Genomic DNA, 23,391 nt, shown 5'->3' on the forward strand with positions numbered 1-23,391 from the left:
AGTTTCTAGCCCACTCTCTAACAAATTTATTATTTTGGGCTTGTTAGGCCATTATCCTAACAACTTGGGCCAGTGGGTCAATTTGGGTCTAAGGACCCTCCGATAGTTAAGTCAATTTTCTCTTTAGAAAACAAGGATGGGAAATTGTGAATCGTAGAATTTACCTTGGATGAATAAGGCTTGATCCTTTTATAGAGAGTTAAAAGTGGGTTTACTTGTTCGGATCCACCACAATCATGGGTGATGTGGGTAGGTAATAGATGAAATGGGGAACTTGGAGCGGACTATGGAAAATCCTCTCCACGTTTTAGGATTAGTCTATTATGTTCTGATTACATGGAGCCTTATAAGAAGTTTTCTTGTAGAATTCATCAAGTATTTCCTTTTCATCCGTGCCCTTGCGTCAATTATGGATGACCATCATTGAATGGTCTTGTTATCTTGTGGATGAGTATAGGTCATATGTATGATACCCATGCTGGGTTTTTCTCCTCTTAAGGTTTTCTGGATGCAATCAGGATATGGTTGTGATATGACTGTCTGGACGACCACTATGGACAAATCTTGTTAGATGACCCCCATCAGTTGCCTCCTTTTGTCCTTGTGTCGTCCATCATATTGTTGGTTTGACTTATGGTGATTTTTCATTGGTGTGACCTAGACCTTGCTCCTGATGTTGACACATGGTGTGATCTTAGGGTTCATTTTTCGTTGGTTGGTTCACGTTGTTTCAGTGACCAAGTCTGTCACCTATAAATAGTGTAATTCCTCTCCTACCCTCTCACATTTCTCATATTTTCTCCTCTGACCTCTGATGTCCAGCGCCTCGTCTAGGAGTTTTCTTCCATCCGTAGTCATCCTCATTTAGCACCAAGTATCCTATTCTTCCCATCTTTAGGTTTTTCTTCAAAGCTTTTTTCAAAATGTTTGAAATCACAATGTCTTCGTCTAGCAATAGTGATGAGAGGGAGATAGACGAGTACCATAATAATGGCTCTAGTGGTAGTGGTACTAGCAATAGTAGTAGTAGTACTAGCAATAGTAGTAATAGTAGTAGTAGTGGGGGAAACACCACAGACGAGCAATACACATTTGGGGTTCCTGGAGTTCCCCTAGAGTTCCCCCATGGAGAGATGAGGACGAGGATGGCCTCTGGGTCACTTGCTAGTACATCCACCAGTGCCCCTTGTCTACCTCTTCAAGTGAAGAGGAGACCCTGTATTGCTGCACTGTAGGCATCCCTTCTAGAATAGACGAGAAAAATCTTAATTCCCTTAGGAGTTGATACCAAATCCCTGACAACCTTAACCCTTGTTTGGCCGTCTATGGTGAATGGTGTTGTAACCCTCATTTTGGGGTAGGTATTTATAATGCTTATCTTTTAGGGGGACATAGGTTGCCTCTTAATGCCTTTGATAGGGAGATACACTATGTTAGGCATAGATATTAAACAACTTAACCCCAATGCATGGAAACTTATCATATCCATGCAAGTTTTGTGGAGGGAAGTATTTAATGGGAACCGTCCTCTCACTGTGGCGAGCTCCTATACTGTTATAAACCCTAAAAAATCAGTCAATCCCTAGGTTTTCACCAGTTTTCAGCTAGGGGTTCAAATTGTAAATTGGTCAAGTCCCTCCCCACGTTTGATAGGAGATGGAAGATGGAGTTTTTATCCGTCTCTGCGTTCTGGGCAGGAAACCCTGTTGCGGTAGGCAGGGATCCATTTCCTCCTTACACTAGTGATGTAGGGAATCTTCATCCAGAGGGTATATTACTTTTCACTACTTATTTTATTTCTTTTATTATATACATCTAACTTTTTTTTTTTTTTTTTTACAGCTATAAGACGCCATTCCTTGAGTAGGTTCTACTTTGAACGCGTCCACTAGGCATGTTTATTCATAGACAGAGGTTTCCATTCTTTGGTTACCCTACGTCGTCTTGCTACTTGGAGCTTGGGACCTAAACCAACTAAGGAAGCACTTGCCCACGAGCTTACTACACACAAACATGAGTTGTCTTCTTGTAGGAATGACAACTATAAAGGAGAATAAGGGAAAGGGCTTGGTTGATAAGGAAATTACGCAAGAAGAGGAAGTCCACTCCCAACTTCTTCCATCCGCAGGGGAGAAAAGGAAGACTTCATCCAAGATAGTAGATATGAGGAGTCTTCTTAGTCGTCGAGGGCCCGAGACCACAAAAAGGTGAAGCATGGGTCGTCCAAATCTGGGGTTGTCAAGACTGGCTCTGTCGTGTCCCTTCTGCTCCTACCAAATAGCCATATGTGTAGATCCTTGACTTGGACTAGTCCAATCCTCCTAAAGTCACCCCGTCCAAACCTCCTAGTGGCAACCCTATTACTCTTTTCAGAAGTGAAGGCCTTGCCTGGGAAAGGTTCCAATAAGCTGTGTTTGAGGCGGACGTTGCTATATGCTATGATATGTCTGTGAAGGAATTTGAACATTCTACAGTTCATAATCTCTTCAAGGTACTTTTCTTCATCCTTAATCATTCATAAATTAATATACTCGTCCACTTATCTCACATCCAATTCTTTTTATACAAACTATGACTAAGTTTATGGTGGCATCTAAACAAGCTTATGAATTGGACCAGCAAAGGGTTAGGTTGGAGGCAAAGGTTCATGAGATGGAGAAGAAATCCAATCGTCGAGCTGAGGTGAGGGCCAAGCTAGAGTATGAGGTGAAGGAGTAAAAGAATCTCATTGAAGAGCTAAAAGCAGATGTCGTCGAGAAGGACACTCGTCTTGACCATCTGCAAATAAGAAGCGTCAAGCTTTGCACTCTTCTAGGAGAAGCCAAAGAAGCAGCTATCAGGGAGTTCAAGGAGTCCAGCGAATTCACTGACCTTTTGGATAGGAACTATGCTGTTGGGTTTGAAGACTTCCGTATGGATGCCCTCGAACACTTCACTAGAGTGGATTTCAGCCCCATTAAGCTTCGCGTTACTGCTGAGAGCTCTCTTCTCCAAACGAGTTCTGTGGTTATAAATGTTGAAGACGACACCTCCATCCAGCCTGCCAAGGACGACCCAAAGTCTGGGGATAATGCTCCCAGTGGTTTATAAAAGAATTTGTAATCACCTTTATTTATTTTCCTTGTTTTTCTTTTTTTCTCTCCTTTTTTATTTTTAAAGGTCTGTTGTTTTGGACCATTTGGGTTTATGCAAGTACACTTAGCTCATCCAAGTTTAAGGACGGGCATTAATACAATTGCCTTTTTTAGGCTAGACACATTCGAGGGTTTTTGGATGATGGTCGTCTACCCTTTTATTTATAAAAATGGTTTTGTCCATACTTGTTTTTATTGCCAATTATAATTTCAAGTGTTCTTCGTCCATAGGTAGGACTTTATTTTGGAGTATAAGAATATTTTCCTCGTCCTTAGACTTATTCTTGGAATTTTGCTTGGTTATATATATATATTATCCATAGCTTGGATTGCCCAATGGATTTGGACGTGTCATCCATTTAAAGTATATTGCATGCATGCTTTTCTTTGTCTTTTAATTTTGGATGAATGTATTGGGAAGTTTGTTCCTTCCCTTTTGTACTTTACGTTATTACCTTAGGTTTTATGGAAATTTGCCTTTTCCTCATCTAAGAATGGCTTATGGCAATACATCTCCGCATCTAGAGATTTTTTTTAACGTCTTTAACTTCATATGGACGTTAATTTTACAGAATCATCAACACTTAAATTAGAGAATTTAAGCTGCTTTATATACAATAATTGTACATAAAATCATCCATAAACATCAAAGAACTTAGTACGTAGCATCATCCAAAGACATCATCCATGCTAGTACTCAATCCTTCTTTAGGGAATTCAAATTACTTTATATACAAAAGGAATTTGTTCATAACATCATCCATAGCACATGCCAGTAGCTAGTGCTTTTCAGGGAATTCAAGTGCTAGATAAGATAAGATACTATTGAAAAACATAAATACTGAAAGATAACATAGGTAAACGACTGATCTTTAATCTTGTCTGTGCTGACATTCCTGACGAGTTTTCTTCACTGTTTGTACTTCCACAAGTGCTTCACATTCCAAGGATGTTCCGGTTTTCGTCCATCTAGGACTTCTAAGTAGTACGAACCTCGCCTTTTGGAATTGATAACTCTGTATGGTCCTTCCCAATTAGGTCCCAACTTTTCATGAGCGGGGTCCTTAGTAGGTAGGAAAACCCTTTTTAGGACGAAATCTCCAATGTTGAATTGCCTTGACTTCACCAATATGTCATGGTGCTTAGTCATCAAGTTTTTGTAACAAGCCACCCTCTGTTCTGCATCCATCCTTACCTTGTCTCTAAGGTCAAGGCTTAGACGAAGTTGTTTCTCATTCCTCATTGTTATAGTAGGCCACCCTATAGCTAGTTAGACCAACCTCCGCAGGTATCACTGTATCATTTTCATATGCTAACTTAAAAGGAGTTTCTCTAGTTAGAGTCTTTACTATCATCCTATACGCCCAAAGGACACTGGCTAATTCATCCGTCCATATCCATTTTGCTCTCTCAAGCCGGATCTTGATGATCTTCAGTAATGATTGGTTTGCAACTCTACTTCCACCCATTTGGTAAAATAATCAATCCTTACTACCAAGAACTTCATTTGCCTCGTCCTCATGGGAAAGGGATCAAGTATGTCAAGTCCCCACTAGGCAAAGAGCCAAAGGGCCACCATTGGAGTGAGATATTCTGATGGTTTCCTAGGTATGTTGCTGCAGCGCTAGCATTTGTCACACGCTTTGACATAAGATTTAGCATCTGCTTGCATGGACGGCCAGTAATATTTTGCGCGGACTATCTTATAGACGAGGGACCTGGTCCCTAAATGGTTTCCATAGGCTCCTTCATGGACGTCTCTCAGGACATGAAGGGACTCGTCTGGATTTAAACATCTCAGATAGGGCTAGGAAAAACCCCTTTTATACAACACCTCGTCCATAAGGACAAACCTCGCTGCTCTTACCCTTAGCTTCCTTGCTTCTTCTTTGTCTTCAGGAAGAACTCCGTCCTTGAGATAAGACACAATAAGGGAGGTCCAGTTGACGACTCCATCTATCTGATTCACTTCCAGAATGTATATACTTGGAACATACTGGACTTTAACTTGGTCACCCATTATCTCGTCCGCAAATGCCGTCTTTGCTAAGATATCAGCTTCTGCATTCTTTTCCCTTGGTATTTGTTGAAACTAAGTTGTTGTGAAGCCTTTGATGCATTGCTTAACTTTTCCCAAGTACTTCTTCATTTGTTCTTCTTTGGCTTTACACGTTCCATTTACTTGGCCTATTACTAACTATAGGTCTCCTTGGACGAGGACTGAATCCACTCCAAGTGATTTAGCTAACTCCAAGCCCTGGAGTAAGGCTTCATATTCTGCTTTATTATTGGTTATTTGGAACTATAGACAGACTGCATACTCCAAATGATCCCCTTCTAGTGAGGGTAAAACTATCCCAATTCCTTCTGCATGCTGTGTGGACGACCCATCTACATCGACGACCCACTGCTTTGCCCCTGGTCTCCATTTTGCTACCCACTAGCAGGAGTGAATTTAGCAATGAAGTCTGCAAGGACATGAGCTTTTATTGCTTCTCTTGGTTTGTACCGTGCATCAAACTCACTAAGTTCCACTACCCACTAAATCAATCGTCCAACGGCCTCCAGCTTTTTCATGGCCTTCTTTAGCGAGTGATCTATTAGGATGTTGATTACATGAGTTTGAAAATAAGGCCTGAGCTTTCCTGCTATTGTTACCAATGAAAATGCTTATTTTTCCATTGGCGGATATCGTCCTTTAGCTCCCCTTAAAGCTTTGATGGTGTAGTAGACGGGCTTTTATACTTTTCCTTCTTCCCTAATCAAGGCTGAACTCACTGCATGAGGGGACACTGCTAGGTAGAGATACAACTTTTCACCTGGTTTAGACGGGCTCAACAACAGATTTGAAGCGAGATAAGTCTTTAGATCTTCAAATGCTTGTTAGCACTCGTCCGTCCATTCAAATGCTTTCCTTAATACTTTGAAAAATAGTAAACACTTGTCAGTAGCTTTCAAAACAAACTTGTTAAGGGCAGCTACTTGTCCAGTGAGACTTTAGACGTCCTTGATATTTTTTGGGGGCTCCATATTCAAAATCATTTGAATTTTATTAGGGTTTGCTTCAATCTCTCTCTATGAAACCATAAAACAAGGGGATTTTCCAGATGCAACTCCGAAGGCACATTTACTTGGATTCAACTTCATTTTAAATCGCCTAAGTGTATCAAAAGTTTCTTAAAGGTCGTCTAGATGCTGCATCACCTTCGCGCTCTTGACCAGCATGTCGTCCATGTACACTTCAACGTTTCGCCTAATATGTGGATAAAACATATAGTTGACTAGCCTTTGGTAGGTAGCTCTTGCATTTTTCAAACCAAATGGCATCAATTTATAACAAAACAAACATTCGCTTTTGATGAAGGATGTTTCTCTTGGTCTGCCTTGTCCATCTTAATCTAGTTGTACCCTGAGAACGCATCCATGAAACTTAGCAATTGGTGTCCAGCTGTTAAGTCCACCAATTGATCAATGTGTGGAAGAGGATAGCTATCCTTGGGGCATGCGTTGTTTAAATCTGTAAAATCCATGCTCATCCTTCATTTGTCATTACCCTTTTTGACCATCACTACATTAGCTAGCTAATTAGGATAGTAAACTTCGCGAATGAACTCTACGGTGACTAACTTATGAACTTCTTTTTTTATGGCATTATCTCGTTCTGGGGCAAATATTCTCTTCTTCTAACGGACAAGCTTGTAAGACGATGACACGTTTAAATGATGAGTAATCACACTTGGGTCAATCCCAAGCATGTCTTCATGACTCCAAGCAAAAACATCTGTGCTCTTTTTTTGAGGAATCCAACAAGATCTTGCTTTGTCTTCTTCCCCATACTTGTCCTAATCCTGATAGACTTCTTCGGGTTGGATTCGTCCAACTGTACATCTTCCAATACCTTAATTGGCTCAGCCAATGTTTTTCTTTCTTCAATGTTCATTGTCTGCATCTGCTCGTCCATGACCAACATTGCTAAATAACATTCTCTAGCAGCTAATTGATCTCCTTATACTTCCCAATGCCATACTTTATTAGGAACTTGACAAACAAGTGGTAGTTGGATGTTGCAGCCCTTTAACTTTTCAAAGTTGGTTGTCCAATGATGGCATTGTACGAGGATGAACAGTCTACAACAAGAAAATTCACTTCCTTATTGATTTTCCATGGGTATGAACCAACCACGATTGGTAAAGAGATGGTCCCTATTGGTAGAACCTTCATTCGTCCAAACCCGATCAATGACACATTTACTGGACGGAGTAATTCCTTGTTAATCCTCATTTGTTGGAAGGTTGGATAGTAGAGGATGTTTGCTGAACTCCTATTGTCTATTAACACCCTTCTTGTTGTATAATTTGTAATCGTCAAAGTAATGACAATCGCATCATCATGAGGATGGTGCAATCAACTTGCATCTTCATCCGTGAAAATAATGGTTGGCTCATCTTCTCTGATCATCCTTAGTGGTTATCTAGATATTTAAACATTCTGGACTTCCCGCAAGTAGGTCTTCTTGGCTTAGGACTAGCTTCCTATTGTTGTACCCCTACAATGATCCTTATTTCTCCAAGCAGTTGATGCGCTGGTTCTTCTGCTTTGCCCTTTATGGGCTATCTCTCATCCTTATGGTCTTGCCCATGAATTTTTTTTTAACTTTCCTTACATTATGAGAGCTTCAATCTGCTGCTTCAAGTCATAACATTTGTCTGTATCATGTCCATGGTCACGATGAAAACGACAATACTTGCTTTTGTTTCGCTTGCTAGGATCTACTTTCATCATTTCGAGCCACTTCAGGGATGGATCATCTTTAATCTGCATCAATACTTGATCAAGTGAAGTATTTAAGGAAGTATAGTTGGAGTATCGTCCCAAGGACGACCCTGCTTTCTTGACGTCGCAATCCCTCTTCTCTCATACTTTGGCTTTCTTTGGATGAGGACCTTGCTCTGAATGGTGTATATAACCATTTTCCAGTTGTTTGCCTTTTGTTCGAGGGCCTTTTTCAGTTGCTCAGCCACATGTGATCCTTTGGAGGGTTGACCTTACTAGGCCCGGGTTCTTTTTGGGGAGTTGCATCCCGGAACTCAACATTGGGCCACGTGGTCCAACGGTTACCGGTGTACCTTTTAAGCCTACCAAACCATTAAAGCCAAAGTTTAAGAATCACGATAATGGTTGAATAAATATGTAACATGTGCTTGATATAATAGGTTTGATTAGTAGTTGTAACAACAGTTGAGATAAAGTAGTATTTATTTAGAGGTAAAGTAATCATGTACTCGATGGTTTAGATTTAAAGATATGGAAGCAACGTCACTTATCTTCATATGATTTGGAGCCTAGCTGTGTAGCACTAGTGAGCTGATAGGATTTCAACAGAACGCCAGCGGTAGATGTTAGTTAAGCTTGCCTCTCCTTTGTATGATTTGTAGCCCAGCCGTATAGCATCAGTGAGCTGATAGGATTATAGCAGAATGCCAACGGTAGAGATTAGTTAAGCTTGACCCTCTTATCATGCAATTTAAATGAGTTTAAGCCTTGGTTAATGGTTGTAATAGTAGTTGGAATAAAGTAAAATGTATTTAAATGTGAAGTATTCATGTGCTCAATAATGTAAATTTAAAAATAAGGAAGCAAATTCACTTATCTTTGTATGGTTTGTAGCCCAGCTGTACAGCTTCTGTGAGTTGATAATATCCCAGCACAGTGACCCCAGCGGTAGAGAGGCAGTTTGCCATAATAACTTCAAAATTGAAGGGGAAAAATGGGTGTAACTGGAGGGAGAGAGAGTATGCCTAGCTGTGTGTAAGGGCTGGTTAAGCTTGCCCTTCTTATCATGCACTTAAATGAGTTTTCCCCTTGACAATGCTCTTTTAGTTGTTGTGAAGTTATGAATAGTGTTCCCTTCCATGAGAAGGGCTTTTGTATAGAGTACTTGTGCCTTCTAAGAGGAAAGCTTTGTGTAAGATGGATTTGTGCCTTTCATGAGAAGGGCTTTGATATGAGATCTTGGTGCCTTCTAGGAAAACAACTTTAGTAAAAGAGATAGAGAAGAGTATTGATAGGTGTTTATGAGCAGCAAAACAGTAGAAATTTAGAGTGAAAGAGTATGAGAGTGGAGTTTAGAAGAGTGTAGTGTGTTATATGTAATGTTGTAGTAAATATGTATGAGATTGTGTAAGAGAAGTGAAGAAAGAGATTTTTTGTGGGATGTAGTATTTGCAATATGTATGATATATGAAAGTATGAAAGATATGGCAGTTGAAGATAGTAAAAATATGAGATTACAACCGTTGGAGAAGTTGTAGAGATTGCTTTCCAAGAGGAAAGATTTTGTAGGAGAAGAGTATGGAGATATGTATAAGTATTTAAAGATGAGAGCAGTAAGATAGGTCTATTTTCTAAGCATGAAGAGTGAGAGAATCAATATATAAAGGGTAATAGTGCTGCAGTGTGTTTAGCAATGTTGCTGGAATTTACTGCTGGGCTTTTCTGCTGGTATGTACTGCTGTGATTTCTTGCTGGAGGATAGATGAGGGCTTATGAAGGGATTTATAAGCTAAGGGCTGAAGAGTTTAGTTCTTGATTTTGAAACTAAAAACTCAGAACTTCATTCAGAGCTTAGGGAGAGAGAATAGAGAGGTTTGTGAAAGAGTTCTTCTCCGATGGTCCCCCTTGAGGTGTTGATGATGGGTTCTATTTAAAACTGAGTTTGAGGGGATACTTTAGCAAATAATATCAGCCAAAATCTGTCCCAACTTGCAATGAATCTTCAGAAAATCCATCTTAAGATTTGGGCAAAAATGGTAAGTTTAGCTTTAAGGTGTTCTTGCTATTTTGGGTAAGAGCTGCTGGGGAAAAAGCAACAGAAAAGGAATGTATTTTGGTAAGAAAAAGATGGTTAGTTTAGTTGGTTTTGGTTTTAGCCAAATGAGGAAAAAATAGTAATGCTAAGGCTGCTGGGTCAACTGAGTCAGCTGTTAGCTGAAAAAGCTGTCCCAACTGTCAGGAAAAGCTGTCCCAGCTATCAGAAAAAGCTGTTACAGCTATCATGAGACAGCTCACTTTGGGCAGAAGCAAAAGAGGTCAGCATGGTGATTTCAGAGTGTTGGAGAGGTTATTCAGCATTTAATTTATGAATTTACCTAAAAATGGTGAGGTCTCTTTCAAGGGTATCTTGCTATCTTTGGCATAGCAGTTGGCAGCTGGGATTTCAGCATTAAATGGTTGCTGATATCACTCCCAGCCAAGTGTTAAGTGCTGAATGCACTGCTGGGGTTCTACTGGAAATGTTTCCCCTTTTGGGTGTTTGTGTTTTTTGGTGCAAGATTCTGTTACAACACATTTCTAGCAAGTAATATAAGGATTGGTTGAAAGGTAATGAAGGTTTAGAGGTTTAGTCAAGGTCTCATTGTGTTGTAACTTAATCTTGGTGAGCAAGAAGAGTATTTAATGCTTTGCTCTAGCAGCTGGCAGAGAAATATATGGTTTGATTGTGGCAGACAACAGCTGAGTATAAGTGATATCATGAATATTGTGTATATAGTTGGAGATAAAAGATAGCCAATCAGATTAGACCATGTGTTTGAGTTGGATTTTAGCTGAAAGCAGTAATGTAGTTTATGTAGAATAATATAATGAAGTTTCCAAATTTGTGTAGCAACAGCTGGGGATTGAATGAACAGTTATTTTCTCAGCAGTTAGATGGCTGGGGATATTGAGTATGTGTCATGTGATGAATATTAAGTTTTAGGAAAAGAGTAATGGGGAATATTATCATCTAAAGTGATATGTGATAAGAGATGCTTACCATATGTTACCCGCTACACACGGACTCATCAGAATTTAGGGAGTTGAAGAAGACACGCCAAGCAACATGTTTCTTTTATCAACTTTAAACCGCTGGAGCTTTACTGAACATACCTCTTGGCCCTCCAAACCACGACTCCCAAATTTTCCCCAAAGAGACTTATGAGCTTGGATCATAAGCCGAAGATGAGATGACATACCTCGGGTTTTGTTGTCATTATGTGTGAATATGAGTTCTTGTTGAAGAAGCCGCTTGCTATGAGTGTGAGAGAGGTAATATGGGTCGTGAGCTTTGATTCATTACTTAAGCCCGATCCATATGTTGATGTTGATGATGTTATGAGTTATGATCCCAATTGATGAAATGGAAATGTGGACCATGAATTCGCCTCTTGAAGTAAGGATCTTGTGGGTCATGTGAGCCCAATCCATGAGATATAAGCTTATTTTGGGCTTCATAGAGATTTACCCAAAAAATCAATAATGCGTTGATGTGGCATGAGTTGCCAATGAAGTGATACCATGTGGGCCGAAAAAAGAGTCCTCAACACCTTTCTTCTTTTTCTTGGCAATAATCGTGTCTTTTGCGTTCATGAAACTTTAGGCTAAATGTATCAACTCAGCCATTGTCTGTGGCTTTTGGTCATACAGCTTATGGATGATCAAGTTTGAACTGACTCCATTGTAGAGGGTTACTAAAAGGATCTTGTCATCCATCTCATCCACTAATAGAGCTTCTTTGTTAAAGCAACTAATGAAGGAACGTAAACTCTCATTTTCTCCTTGCTCTATACTTAACAAGCTGGACAAGGAACGCTTCTGTCTTTGTCCCCTTACAAAGTTGTTGACGAACAACTTACTTTAACTCCTAGAGTGAGGTTATGGTGTTTAGTGGCAACTTTCCAAACCAACTTTGGCTGGGCCTTTCAATGTGGTAAGGAAAGCTCTGCACATGATTTCATCTGGAACACCTTGAAGATACATGGTTTTCTTAAACGTGGCAATGTGATCACAAGGATCACGCGTTCTATTATATGAATCCAGGGTAGACATTTTGAACTTGGAAGGCAAAGGATGACTTGTGAGTGACGCAATGAAGGGGGAATCAGTTCTGTGGACGTGGTCATCCACGTGGTTTGCTCTCCTCATGGAATCCTTCATCTCTTTTATGGCTCTTTTCATCTTGTTGATCTCCCTCTCCAAATGTGGTACCCTACGAGTAACGGTACCTCTAGACTAGTCTCCTTCAGCATTGTTCTTAGCCCTTTCATTCTCTAAATTTTAGCCTTGTTCTCCACCATGTTGTTGTTGTTGACGATGTCTATTAACTTCTCTAGTTAATTCCTGATTGTGTTGTGTCAGTTCTGCCATCGCGGTTGCCATGGATTGCAACTATTGTTGGATGGTCATTGGGGGTGTTGGTGCACGGTTTGGGTGACTAGAGACATTTCCACTCTCCTGGTGTCCTAGACTGGTAGCCATTGACCTAGTCTGAATCATGTAGCCTTTTTGTCTTAGAAAGAAAAAAGTTAGTACTTAGAAGCTTTTTTCTCACTTTCCCATAGACAGCACCAACTGAAGATACACGAAAATTAGTAGGCTGGTATGCTTTGGCCTATGGTGATGGCTATAAGTCTTAAAAAGAAAGAAAGAAATGTCAAGGGTGATCGGTGTAACTTGGCTAAGGACCCTCTGACGGTTAAGTCAGTTTTCTCTTTAGAACACAAGAATGGAAAATTGTGAATCATAGAATTTACCTTGGATGAATAATGCTTGATCCTTTTATAGAGAGTTAGAAGTGGGTCTATTTGTTTGGATCCATCACAACATGGGTGATGTGGGTAATTAATAGATGAAATGGGGAACGTGGAGCGAACTATGGGGAATCCTCTCCACGTTTTAGGAGTAGTGTATTATGTTCTGATTACAGGGAGCCTTATGAGAAATTTTCTGGTAGAATTCATCAAGTATTTTCTGCTCGTTCGTGCCCTTGCGTCAATTATGAACGACCATCATTGAATGGTCTTGTTATCCTGTGGACGAGTATAGGTCATATGTATGATACCACTACTGGGCTTTTCTCCTGTTAAGGTTTTTTAGATGCAATCAGGATATGGTTGTGATATGACTGTCTGGATGACCACTATGGACGAATCTTGTTAGGCGATCCCATCAATAATAATAATAATAATAATAATGCATGCACAATCAAATAAGAAACATATCATCATAGAAAAAAAAGGTTACATTATAAAATACACCCTCTAACTTTGCCTGAAATTCAATTAAGTTTTAAATTCACTTTTATTCAATTCAATTCAATTATCCAACTTTCAAGTTTATTTAATTTAGGCCTTGACATGCTTTCATTAGATAGGTTGCCATTAAGTACTCCAAAACGACGTCGTTTTGGGTATTGATTAGAGGTCTTTAAACTAAGTTCTTTTGACGAGAGGTCTAAATTAAATTGATGATATATGGGCTTTACACTCCCACTTGATGATTTGAGGGAGGATAACATAGAAGGAAAAAAATGAAAGCCCAAAACAAAATATGGCCCGATACAAGCAAGTGAAAGGGTCCTCCTCCTCCACTCCAGGAGCGCCAATAAAGAGTTTCAAAATTTCACACTCCCTCTCTCCCTCGCTCTTTACTCTCTCAATGAGACTCAAACTCAGACCACCGTAACAAGTAACAACAAGCTCCGAATCCCAAATAATTCATGGAAATTGAAAATCACCGAACCCTAGTCAGAATCCATTTCCTCTGTTAGTTTCGTGTGTTTTTTGGAGGATAATTGCCATCTTGCCCCTTTCACAGCAATAGAAATGCCGTTGAGATTCGACCATGGACAGGGAGGCTAACCTTCCAGTTCCAGCAGCGAAGAATATAATCCGTCCGCCCGTGAAGCCACCAGATACGACGCCTTCCTCCTCCTCCTCCTCCTCTTCTCCGCCCGACTTCCTCCACCATGTCCACGCCGCCTTCAAGCGCCACCGCCCTCTTGGTATCACTCACTCTCTAACTCATGCTCCTAGTTGTTCCTAATAAATTCCATAAATTAGGGTTTGAAACCGCAATTTAGGGTTTCTGTTCTACTACTATTTTTCATAATTTTTACCTTCATAATGCTTCATTACAAGTTAAAATTTAGGGTTTTTTTTGGAGGACTCTTGTAGCGAATTTATTGACAAAAAATTTAGTTTTCATATCAATTTCGCTTCACTCTCTTTAGTGTTCTTACTGTCTGTTAAGTTAGGGCAGTTTATATTTGGGAGTGTGCTCTTTAATAAATTATAGACTTACTTTTGAATTCTCTTAACGTTTTTGTATTTGCCTTAAAAATATATAGATAGTAATGTTAAGCACTGGATTACCCGGCAACTGGTTTTAACTGGTGGGGTCAGTTGCGTGTAGGTTTACTGGCTACAGGTGAGTCCAAGGGGCTCTTCTTTATAAAGGTTTCTACTTTGTATAAAAAAAAAAGAAAAAAGAAAAAAGATTAGCACTGAATGCAATATGGTAATTCTTTTGAAAAGCTATTCTCTCCAGCCTTTTCTGTTTGAAGGTGAAAGAGGATTTGGAGGTTGAATTAAATTCATTTATATGATTGATTTAAGTTTTGTATGTTACTTCTAATCCTTTGGATTTGGTGCATAAACACACTGGAATATTTTGTATTGTTAATTTCTTTGAATATTTCAGCCACAAGGCAGTCCAATATTTTAAGGCCTAGGCGGATGTTGGTTCCTCAAAGAGAAGCATTGACAAATTCAGGTTCTAGTTTGGGTCCTATGGTAGATGCTAAGAAGTCTCAAGATGTGATCTCACTGAGCCGGGGTCATATGGTGAAGGATTCAGTTGGAGAAACTAAGAACACGGTGACTGTTCTCGGGGAAATTCAAGAAGATGCATCGATTACTCCACCTACCGTTTCAGGCACTATTACCAAAACCTTTGATGAGAGCTTTAATTCATTTGATGCACCGAGAGATCACGTTAAACCCATTACAGGTTGTAAGGATGACAAAGCAATTCCTTTGTTGCATGGAGAATCTCAACAGACTGATGGTCAAAAAAAAGTTCAACATTCTGTTGGAAGCAATGCTGTCTCTCAGGGTAATTGTTGGTCCCTTCTCTTTTTAATTTGCTAGGAATCCAGTTTTAGTGTTTTGATGTATTTCAGGCGGTTTTTTGGGTGATATTTTGACAAGATTTTGAGTTTCTGATAGTGCCATATAATTCCTGAATTTGTCACTATGCCTTGCGATATATTTTCCTACTCTTTCAACATGCAGGGGCCGATGATGGAATGGCCACTGGATTGGAGAACTTATCATCTCATATGGGTTCACTTGCATTGACAGAAATGGAATGGATCACGAGCAATCAAATGGAGGCATCAACTGTTGTAAATCATGACTCAAAGCACAGGAATTTTCAGAATCTAGAATCTGAAATCAGTTTGAGGTCTGATGGTGGGATTACTTCTTTATTGTCAAAGAGAACCACTGCTGTTCAGGATCAGCTGCACCAGTTCAGCAGAAACTTTTTAAGCCAGCCTGCCACTCAGTCTTCAGTTGTTGGGTCATCGTGTGCTACCTCAACATCTGTCCATTCAACTTCAGCACCCATGCTAAATTTAACAACCTGTAGCTCTCACCTGCATCGAGATAGCGGTTCTCATGTGGCAGTTGAACCTTTGGGAGATTTTAATATGCAATCTCAAAACATAAATCAGGGAAATGTGGTGCAGCTATCAAATCCTTCACCAAAGGACACCAGTGGAATGTTAATTGAACAGAAAGCCCTTGCAGGCAAAGCTTCTAACTGTGCTATTGATACCCAAATGGAAGTGAAGGAATATGACCAGTCTAAGGAGCAACAAGGCAGAGTAACAAAAGAAAGTAATATTCCTGAAAACCCTCCCCTGCTTGATAGCTCAACTAAAGGGAAAGGGTATGTAGGTGATGTTACCAATGTACAATCTCAGGCTCCCTTGTCCAAAAGCTCATCTTCAGATATGAAGTTGGAGCCTTCTAAATCAGAAAAACAAGAGAGGGCTGCTTGTGGGAAAGGTGCATCAGCTCCTCGTAAAAGGAATTATGATCAGGACTTGTTCTTCAAAGTCAATGGCAAGCTTTATCAAAGGCTTGGAAAGATAGGTAGTGGAGGAAGCAGTGAGGTCCACAAAGTTATCTCATCGGACTGTACAATCTATGCATTAAAAAAAATCAAGCTCAAAGGTCGTGATTACACAACTGCATTTGGGTTCTGTCAAGAAATTGAGTATTTAAATAAGTTGAAAGGAAAGAACAACATTATACAGCTCATTGACTATGAGGTACCCACTTTCACCATAAAATCATTAGTTGTAATACTATGCAAGTCATTGCTTTTAGTTTTAGGTATTTGCTATATCAAGCCTCCTTTTCGTAATCTGTAGTCATGTACTTGGAACAACCTACTACTCAGAAGTCAAAATTTTGACATAGCTGTTACCAAGAGAAGACTCAAGTATGATAGTAAATATGGTTAAAATGGCTTTACTGCTAGCTTTGTGCTGGTTAATAAATTTTTGATTGGAAGATGGTATATATCAATCTGACAAACAATTTTTTATTGAGAATTTTTTTTTCAAGATACCCTGATAAATGAATTGAGTTTGTCTAAATTGACCACCAAGCTGCTTAAAATCTATAATGAGTGAGCTTCAGATGACAAAATGATGGCCTATAAAGGGAGTTAGTGAAGCAAAACAATTTAAAGATGGGGTTGAGGGCCTTAAGTTGGCTATTATTTTCTGGTGGCTCATTGGACTTCCTGAATCCTGAGCCAAGCATCTGAAACTCAAAGTATTGTCAAAGCCAGAAAGCAATTACATATCTACTTTTAGCATCCTAATTTGGATTTTATGCCCACGTTACCCTTGGATTAAGGTTTTAAGTGACTTGTGATATTGGTGTAGGAAATTCCCAGTTGTATGATAACTTGTGTGAGCAACATGTCAAAATTCTAATAGCATTAGTTACCTATTTTAGGAAAACCATTATGTGATAGTTATCTCTTTGAGAATTGAGGAACACTCTTTTTGGTCAATTTATTTTTGATAATTTTGTGTTAATATCTTAGTTAGGTGTAAACTCTTTCTCCTGTCCTGCAATATGGATAAGTGGAAATATAGGATACAAAGTGAATAAATTGTTTAAAGATGATGGTGGAGAGTCACTTGAGATAGCTTGGCCATGTGCAAAGAAAAACATTTAATGCACTTGTGAGTAAAGAGTGATTTGACTCATTGAGGGAACCAACAAAGATAAAAGAAAACCTAAAATAACTCCAGCAGTAGTAAAAAATGATACGTAAATTAAGGAGGTAATAGAGATTATGCTAATAGAATGGCTGAGAGGAATATATATTGCTGACCTTGATTGGTTCGTTAGGATTCATAGCTGGCCACAAAGTTCTAGGAATAAAATTTTGTTGTTTGGTTAATTACTAAAATTTTGTTTAGCATGTTTATCCGGTATACCTCAAAGGTTTTATTTGACCCCTTTTTTTTTGAAAGGGGGGGGGGGGGGGGGTTGTGGCTTGCTGATTCTAGGTGCTCTGTTGTCTTCGTGCATTCTGTTGTGCTTGAACTGCATGTCAGAATGTGGGAATTGATATAGACATGGCAACATGATGGATCCTAAAATTCTAAAATAGTAGAGGATTATTTGATAATCAATAGTCAGGACATGACAATAAATACTCCCTCCGTCTCAATTTGTTCGTCCAGTTTGAAAAAGTAAAAACTTTTTATGCGAATATCATTTAGAGAGCGTTTGGATTGCGTTGAAACAGAGAGTGTTTGTGCATTTTGCTGAAAAAATGTCGGTCCCATGGCACTGTTCACGGACCCACAAAAGTCATCCAAACACATTTCAATATAAATTTGAGTCTCACAGCACTATTCATACATTTAAAAATTATTTTGCTACAGTATTTTCAGTTTTCAACAATAAGCGGTATCCAAACAGACCTTTAGTGTTTTGTCTGCCTTATAAAAATGTTTAAGTTTACAAGCTACCCTTAAATAAATTTATTACCTTTTTTTTAAAAGAGTTATTTTTAATGAGGCAACTAAAAAGGTGTCCCAATTAGATTGATTTTTTAAAGAATTGTTAGTTTTCTTTTCAAATAGTTTTGAAAATAAAGTAGTGGTATAATAGGAACATTAGTAAATTAAAGACTTTTATTTTTAGAAACAGGACAATATTTTGAGACATCCTAAAATGGAATAGAGGACAAACAAACTGGGACGGAGGGAGTATATGTATACAATTGTAACTTATATAACACACTAATTTTAGTTATTTGTTTGATTAATATGATTAATAATCTTTGATCACACCAACAATCAGATCTAGTGATTAAAATCTGTTCGTGTGGTGGGTGGGTGTGGTGTGGCTATGGTTGTGCTTCTCACCAGCAGTGGGAATGACTATACATCAAGTGTGAATAACTATATATATAGTAGAAAATAAAGATTTTTTTTCATATTTGGTTCTCTAGTTCCTCGGTTATTGCCAAAATTCCTTGTGAATGATATTAAAAGTTCTTTTATGTTAAGTGCTAGCAAGTTAAATGTTAGAGCCAAGCTAGTCAAAGGCGAAAGGCAACCTTAAGACTCCAAGGCCTTGTATTACCCGAGGTGTGAGGTGACAAAAAGGCGCTAGTCCAAGTAAAGAGAGGCTAAATTCTATATATATTTATTATACATATAGAACTTAAATCATATGTACCTAGTGTTTTGAAATGTTATAATAAAGTGTTTTAAATGTGTTGCGTGAAGAAATTAGGTCTATCAAATGATTTCAAAATAAGATTTACACGGTTTACGCTCAATTAGTTATCCACAATAGGTTTTACAACAAGCTTCTACTATAACTTAATTAATCTAACAATAAGTTTTACAACAAAATTTTGTAAATTAATTTATCTAACAATAGGTTTTATAACATGCTTTTTCAAAATTAATAATCTCATGACATGTTTTACAACAACTTTCTAATAAAAATGTACAATTAAAAAAAAAAAAAAAAAACTGAGGCTCTCTCCTTAGCACCTTTTTCATGGCTTAAGGCAGTTGCCTAGGCTCTAAAGGTGAGCGCCTCACCAAAGGCGCCTTGCCTAAGAGCCTTTACGGTGCTTTAGTGGTGCCCTGCCTAGGTGAGATCAAGAATACCTTACTGACATGTTCTGTTCAATTAATTTCATTTTTTTAATCATGCATGCTTCGGTGCTGAACTTGATGAATCTGCCTAGATATGCGTCTGCTTCTTAACATGAATTTATTTAGGAATCATAAGCAACATACATTTAGTCATGATTGTTGAGAACAGCCACTTGTTTTCTTATTCTTCCTTAATATTGGGTTTATTAAGCTTTTTCAGGCATACATATTAGAATAGAACAAGAAATTCTTGTTCAGTTTCTAATTTGTCTTATTTATATACTTGAGTGATTTTAACACATATTTTTGCTCTTAGGTGACAGATAAGGCTTTGCTCCATGAGGTCATGAATGGTTCCATGAGTAATAAAGATGGCAGAGTCAAGGATGATGGGTATATATACATGGTACTTGAATATGGGGAAATTGATTTGGCACACATGCTATCCCAGAAGTGGAATGAAATGGATGGCTCCTATCAGACCATAGATCAGAATTGGCTCCGCTTCTACTGGCAGGTTCTTAAGCTATACTGTACATTTATTGGTATTTGCTATCCATTGCTTTGTATTTGTTTTTGTACTTATGAACATTCTCCAATGGTTTGCTTTTGTTAGCAAATGGTTTAGAACTTTGATGGTTACTTTGTAGATCTTCGTTTTTAGTGTTGTTTTCTGATGTTCCACAAATGTCTTTCATTTGGTTAACCACTAAGAAAATAAAATACTGCTGTAAATTTTTCTGACAAGTTGCATATCACTTTTAATTTTGGAGTTGAATCTCTCTCTCTCTCTCTCTCTCTCTCTCTCTCTCTCCCCTTGATGAAATTTGCACTACCTTTTTATTTGTTAAGATAACTCCTGGTCCTGGACTAGTATGTTACCTTTGAGGACATTTGGATGTCTTATTGAAGTTAAACCAATCCATTATGTCTTACATAAGTGCTGAAATTTTGTGAACCTATTGAATTGAAAGTTGGCTTTGCTTATAGACTTTTAGTTAATTTGTTGATTATGGTCTTGATTCCTCATTTTACTTTCAAATTGTGCTTCTTACATTATTAAACCTACAACTGACTAGTTCATTTAGTGTTGTACATCCAAACACCCCATAAAGTTCAAACGTTTTTTTGTACTTGTCGCCAATGCTCTCCATTTTTTTGTATAAATTGTAGTTGAACAAGAGACAGGATCCGAAGTTCTTTTTTTTGCATTTGCTTGTAAGATTTGCGTATAGAGAGGCATATGCCCTAGTATAAGATTATTCTTGCTTGTACATAAACTAGTTCACTTTATGTTGAACAGATTAATCTTGTTAATTGCTGACAGTCTTGAATATGTAATCTGAGATTTTTCTTTGAAAAACTTGGCAGCAAATTCTTCAGGCTGTAAATACTATACATGAGGAACGTATAGTGCACTCTGATCTGAAGCCAGCTAATTTCCTTCTTGTCAAGGGTTCCCTAAAGCTGATAGATTTTGGGATTGCCAAAGCCATTATGAGCGATACCACCAACATCCAAAGGGATTCACAGGTAATTCTTACTCATGCCCTGCAGCTGGGATATCTGGATATATATCTCATTTAGGTTGTGCCCCTCTCTGGCAACTGATCAGATGGTGTTGCTACATTTAAAAGGATATGTATCTATCTTGCAATTCTGTATTGCAAGTTTTTAATTATTCCTGAATTCAGGGTTATCACTCAATGTGTATTGGCATTGGCCCTCCGTGATACTGAGTATGGCTGTTCTAAATAAATCCAAATATTGCTATTTGGTCTTGATTGTTAGAAGTTCTATCACTGGTATCTGTATGCTTTAACCTAGCTTGACTATAATTTCTGTACACATTTGCAAATTTTTAGAAGTCATATATTGGATTCTATTTTGTGTTCTCATTAACAATTTATATAGTTACATAATCAGGGTAATTACAAATCTCAAATTATGTATCAATTTGGTCCATGCATTTTCAGTTTGAACTGTTAACCCTTTTGACATTATTGTTTCTAATAAACTTTCTATTTAAAATTTCTATTTAACCTTAGTGTATGTTTGGCTGGGGCTGAAACGCCCAGCGTCTGCGTTTCAGCCCCAAATTTTTTTTTTGTTTTTTTTGTTGGACGCGCTACTCTCACTGTTCATTGGCCATGAACAGTAATTTTAGGCCAATGAACTGTGATTTTAAGAGTGAACAGTGTTTTTTACACGTTAAAAAATTATTTTGCTACAGTGTTTTTCAGTTTTCAGCTGTATCCAAACGGACCCTTAATGTAGTTAATGACATTATGTACACTTGATTTTTCATATCACCCATATCTTAAAATGTTATACCCTCATTAATCAACCCATAAAATAAAAAAAACAAGAAGGGTGGGGGGAAGATGGAATGTTGACCTACAAGATCTAGTTTGATGTTGACTAAATTGCTAAAGTGAGAAGGAAAAAAAATGATATAATTAATTATTCCTTCTAGCTAAATTAAATTTCAAAACAGGCCCATGGTGAGATGCAGGAAGTTATTGGCACATACATAATGTCTAAGGGGTTAATTGTTTAAATTGGAAATGCAGGACTAAACTGACACTTGCATGAAAAACCCAATGGTGGAATTTGTAAAGCTCCCTATATTGTCAGATTTACTTGGGGGCTTTGATCAGAAGGACGCCAGAATGCTTAACACTATGAAATGATTTTGTTATATTTTTGCTTAGTTCTCATATTTGACTTCTGTAGGTGGGTACACTGAGCTACATGTCTCCTGAGGCATTCATGTGCAATGAAAATGATGCAAATGGAAACACCATAAAGTGTGGTCGGCCATCAGACATCTGGTCCCTTGGCTGCATCCTTTATCAAATGGTATATGGCAGGACCCCCTTTTCTGAGTACAAGACATTCTGGGCCAAGTTCAAAGTTATAACAGATCCAAATCATGAGATTACGTATGGACCGGTTTCTAACCCCTGGCTTCTGGATCTTATGAAAAAGTGTCTTGCATGGGACCGTAACGAAAGGTGGAGGATTCCCCAACTGCTTCAGCACCCTTTCCTTGTTCCCCCTGTTCCACCCCAGCTATCATCTTTTAAAGACAAAAACTGTAAACTACTTCAACTTATAGCTGAAACTAGTTCTAATGACCATGAAGCATCAATGCTATGCTGTCAGATCCAAGAACTGCTTTGCAACCCAGTTCAGCCAGTAGCATCTCAGTTGCTAACGTCACGAGAGCAACAATGCAAATCACTCTCCCAAATGTCAAAACTTTGCTTTCTGCTTCAGGAACGTTTAGCAAACTCAGAGAGAAAAATTGAAGATCTGGGAATGTAATTCGCTATGTTTGATCGTTTGGACATTGGTCAATTGTTTTTGCCCTGAAAGAGATCATGCTGAATTAAGATGCCTATTCTCCATCCTTATGTAAGAATCTGTAATCAGTTTGTCTTATTATGTTCTTTACTATGTAAGAACGTATGCTCATCCCAGATTCACTCCTGGTATTAATTTCTGCATCATTGTCGATCTTTTGTAGCAGGACAAGTAATTTTATACAATTTTTGTAAACACTTATGTACAGCAAGAGTGTATTGATTTGATTTTTGACGTGGTAATTATTTTATTCTCAAGGTGTAAGCTTTCTTCGATATAACTCCACTAATTTCTCAAAATCTCAACTTTTGTCTAAAACTAAAACTAGTTTTGAAGTGTAATAACTCATAATTCAAGCATATATTTCCATCTTTGTAACATGAAATTTTAAAATGTGGAGTAATATTACAGTTACAAACAAAATTATAACATTTTTACAAACTATTGATGTGACAAATTCTTATTAGTTTTAATCTGGGTTACCATTAACATTACGTTTTTATTTATCAATAATTATTTGGTGAATACTAAAGCCATATCAGTAATTTACAAAAATGTTGTAAAATAATTTGTATTGGAACATTATTCTAAAATGTGTGGTATCATTTCTGATAAATAGTGCGCCAAAACATGCTGCACTAAGCCACAACCAAGTGATACATACAATCTATAAATAACCGAAGTTAAATTCTTTTTCTCATCATAAATAGACATGACTCCATGATGTCCATAACAATGCCGTGAATAGACAACTAGTTTAAACATTAAAGTGCTCCCCCTCAGCGTAAGAAAAAGGAAAAAAAGAAACAATGACTAACGAGACGGCCGCTGGTGAAAATTTTTAAATAGAGCATTTTG

The 23,391-nt window shown here is 38.1% G+C and overlaps 1 protein-coding gene across 5 annotated transcripts; it reads left to right on the top strand.

Moving 5' to 3' along the window:
• The first annotated feature begins 13,510 nt into the window (after positions 1 to 13,510).
• LOC142620997 (serine/threonine-protein kinase MPS1) lies at positions 13,511 to 22,783 on the top strand. 5 transcript variants are annotated; one of them, XM_075794316.1, is made up of 7 exons: positions 13,511 to 13,953; positions 14,652 to 14,885; positions 14,961 to 15,065; positions 15,245 to 16,290; positions 19,481 to 19,681; positions 20,536 to 20,697; positions 21,901 to 22,783. In XM_075794316.1, exons 1-7 carry the CDS (start codon positions 13,794 to 13,796, stop codon positions 22,492 to 22,494), a joined length of 2,502 nt encoding a protein of 833 aa, XP_075650431.1. In that variant the 5' UTR covers positions 13,511 to 13,793; the 3' UTR covers positions 22,495 to 22,783. The 5 variants fall into 5 exon arrangements, with proteins under 5 accessions (XP_075650431.1, XP_075650429.1, XP_075650432.1 ...); XM_075794317.1 differs by having other exon boundaries at positions 13,512 to 13,953; positions 15,314 to 16,290; XM_075794314.1 differs by having other exon boundaries at positions 14,652 to 15,065.
• Positions 22,784 to 23,391: the final 608 nt, after the last annotated feature.

This window comes from Castanea sativa, chromosome 12, assembly GCF_040712315.1.
Source record: "Castanea sativa cultivar Marrone di Chiusa Pesio chromosome 12, ASM4071231v1".
NCBI classification, from domain to species: domain Eukaryota; kingdom Viridiplantae; phylum Streptophyta; class Magnoliopsida; order Fagales; family Fagaceae; genus Castanea; species Castanea sativa.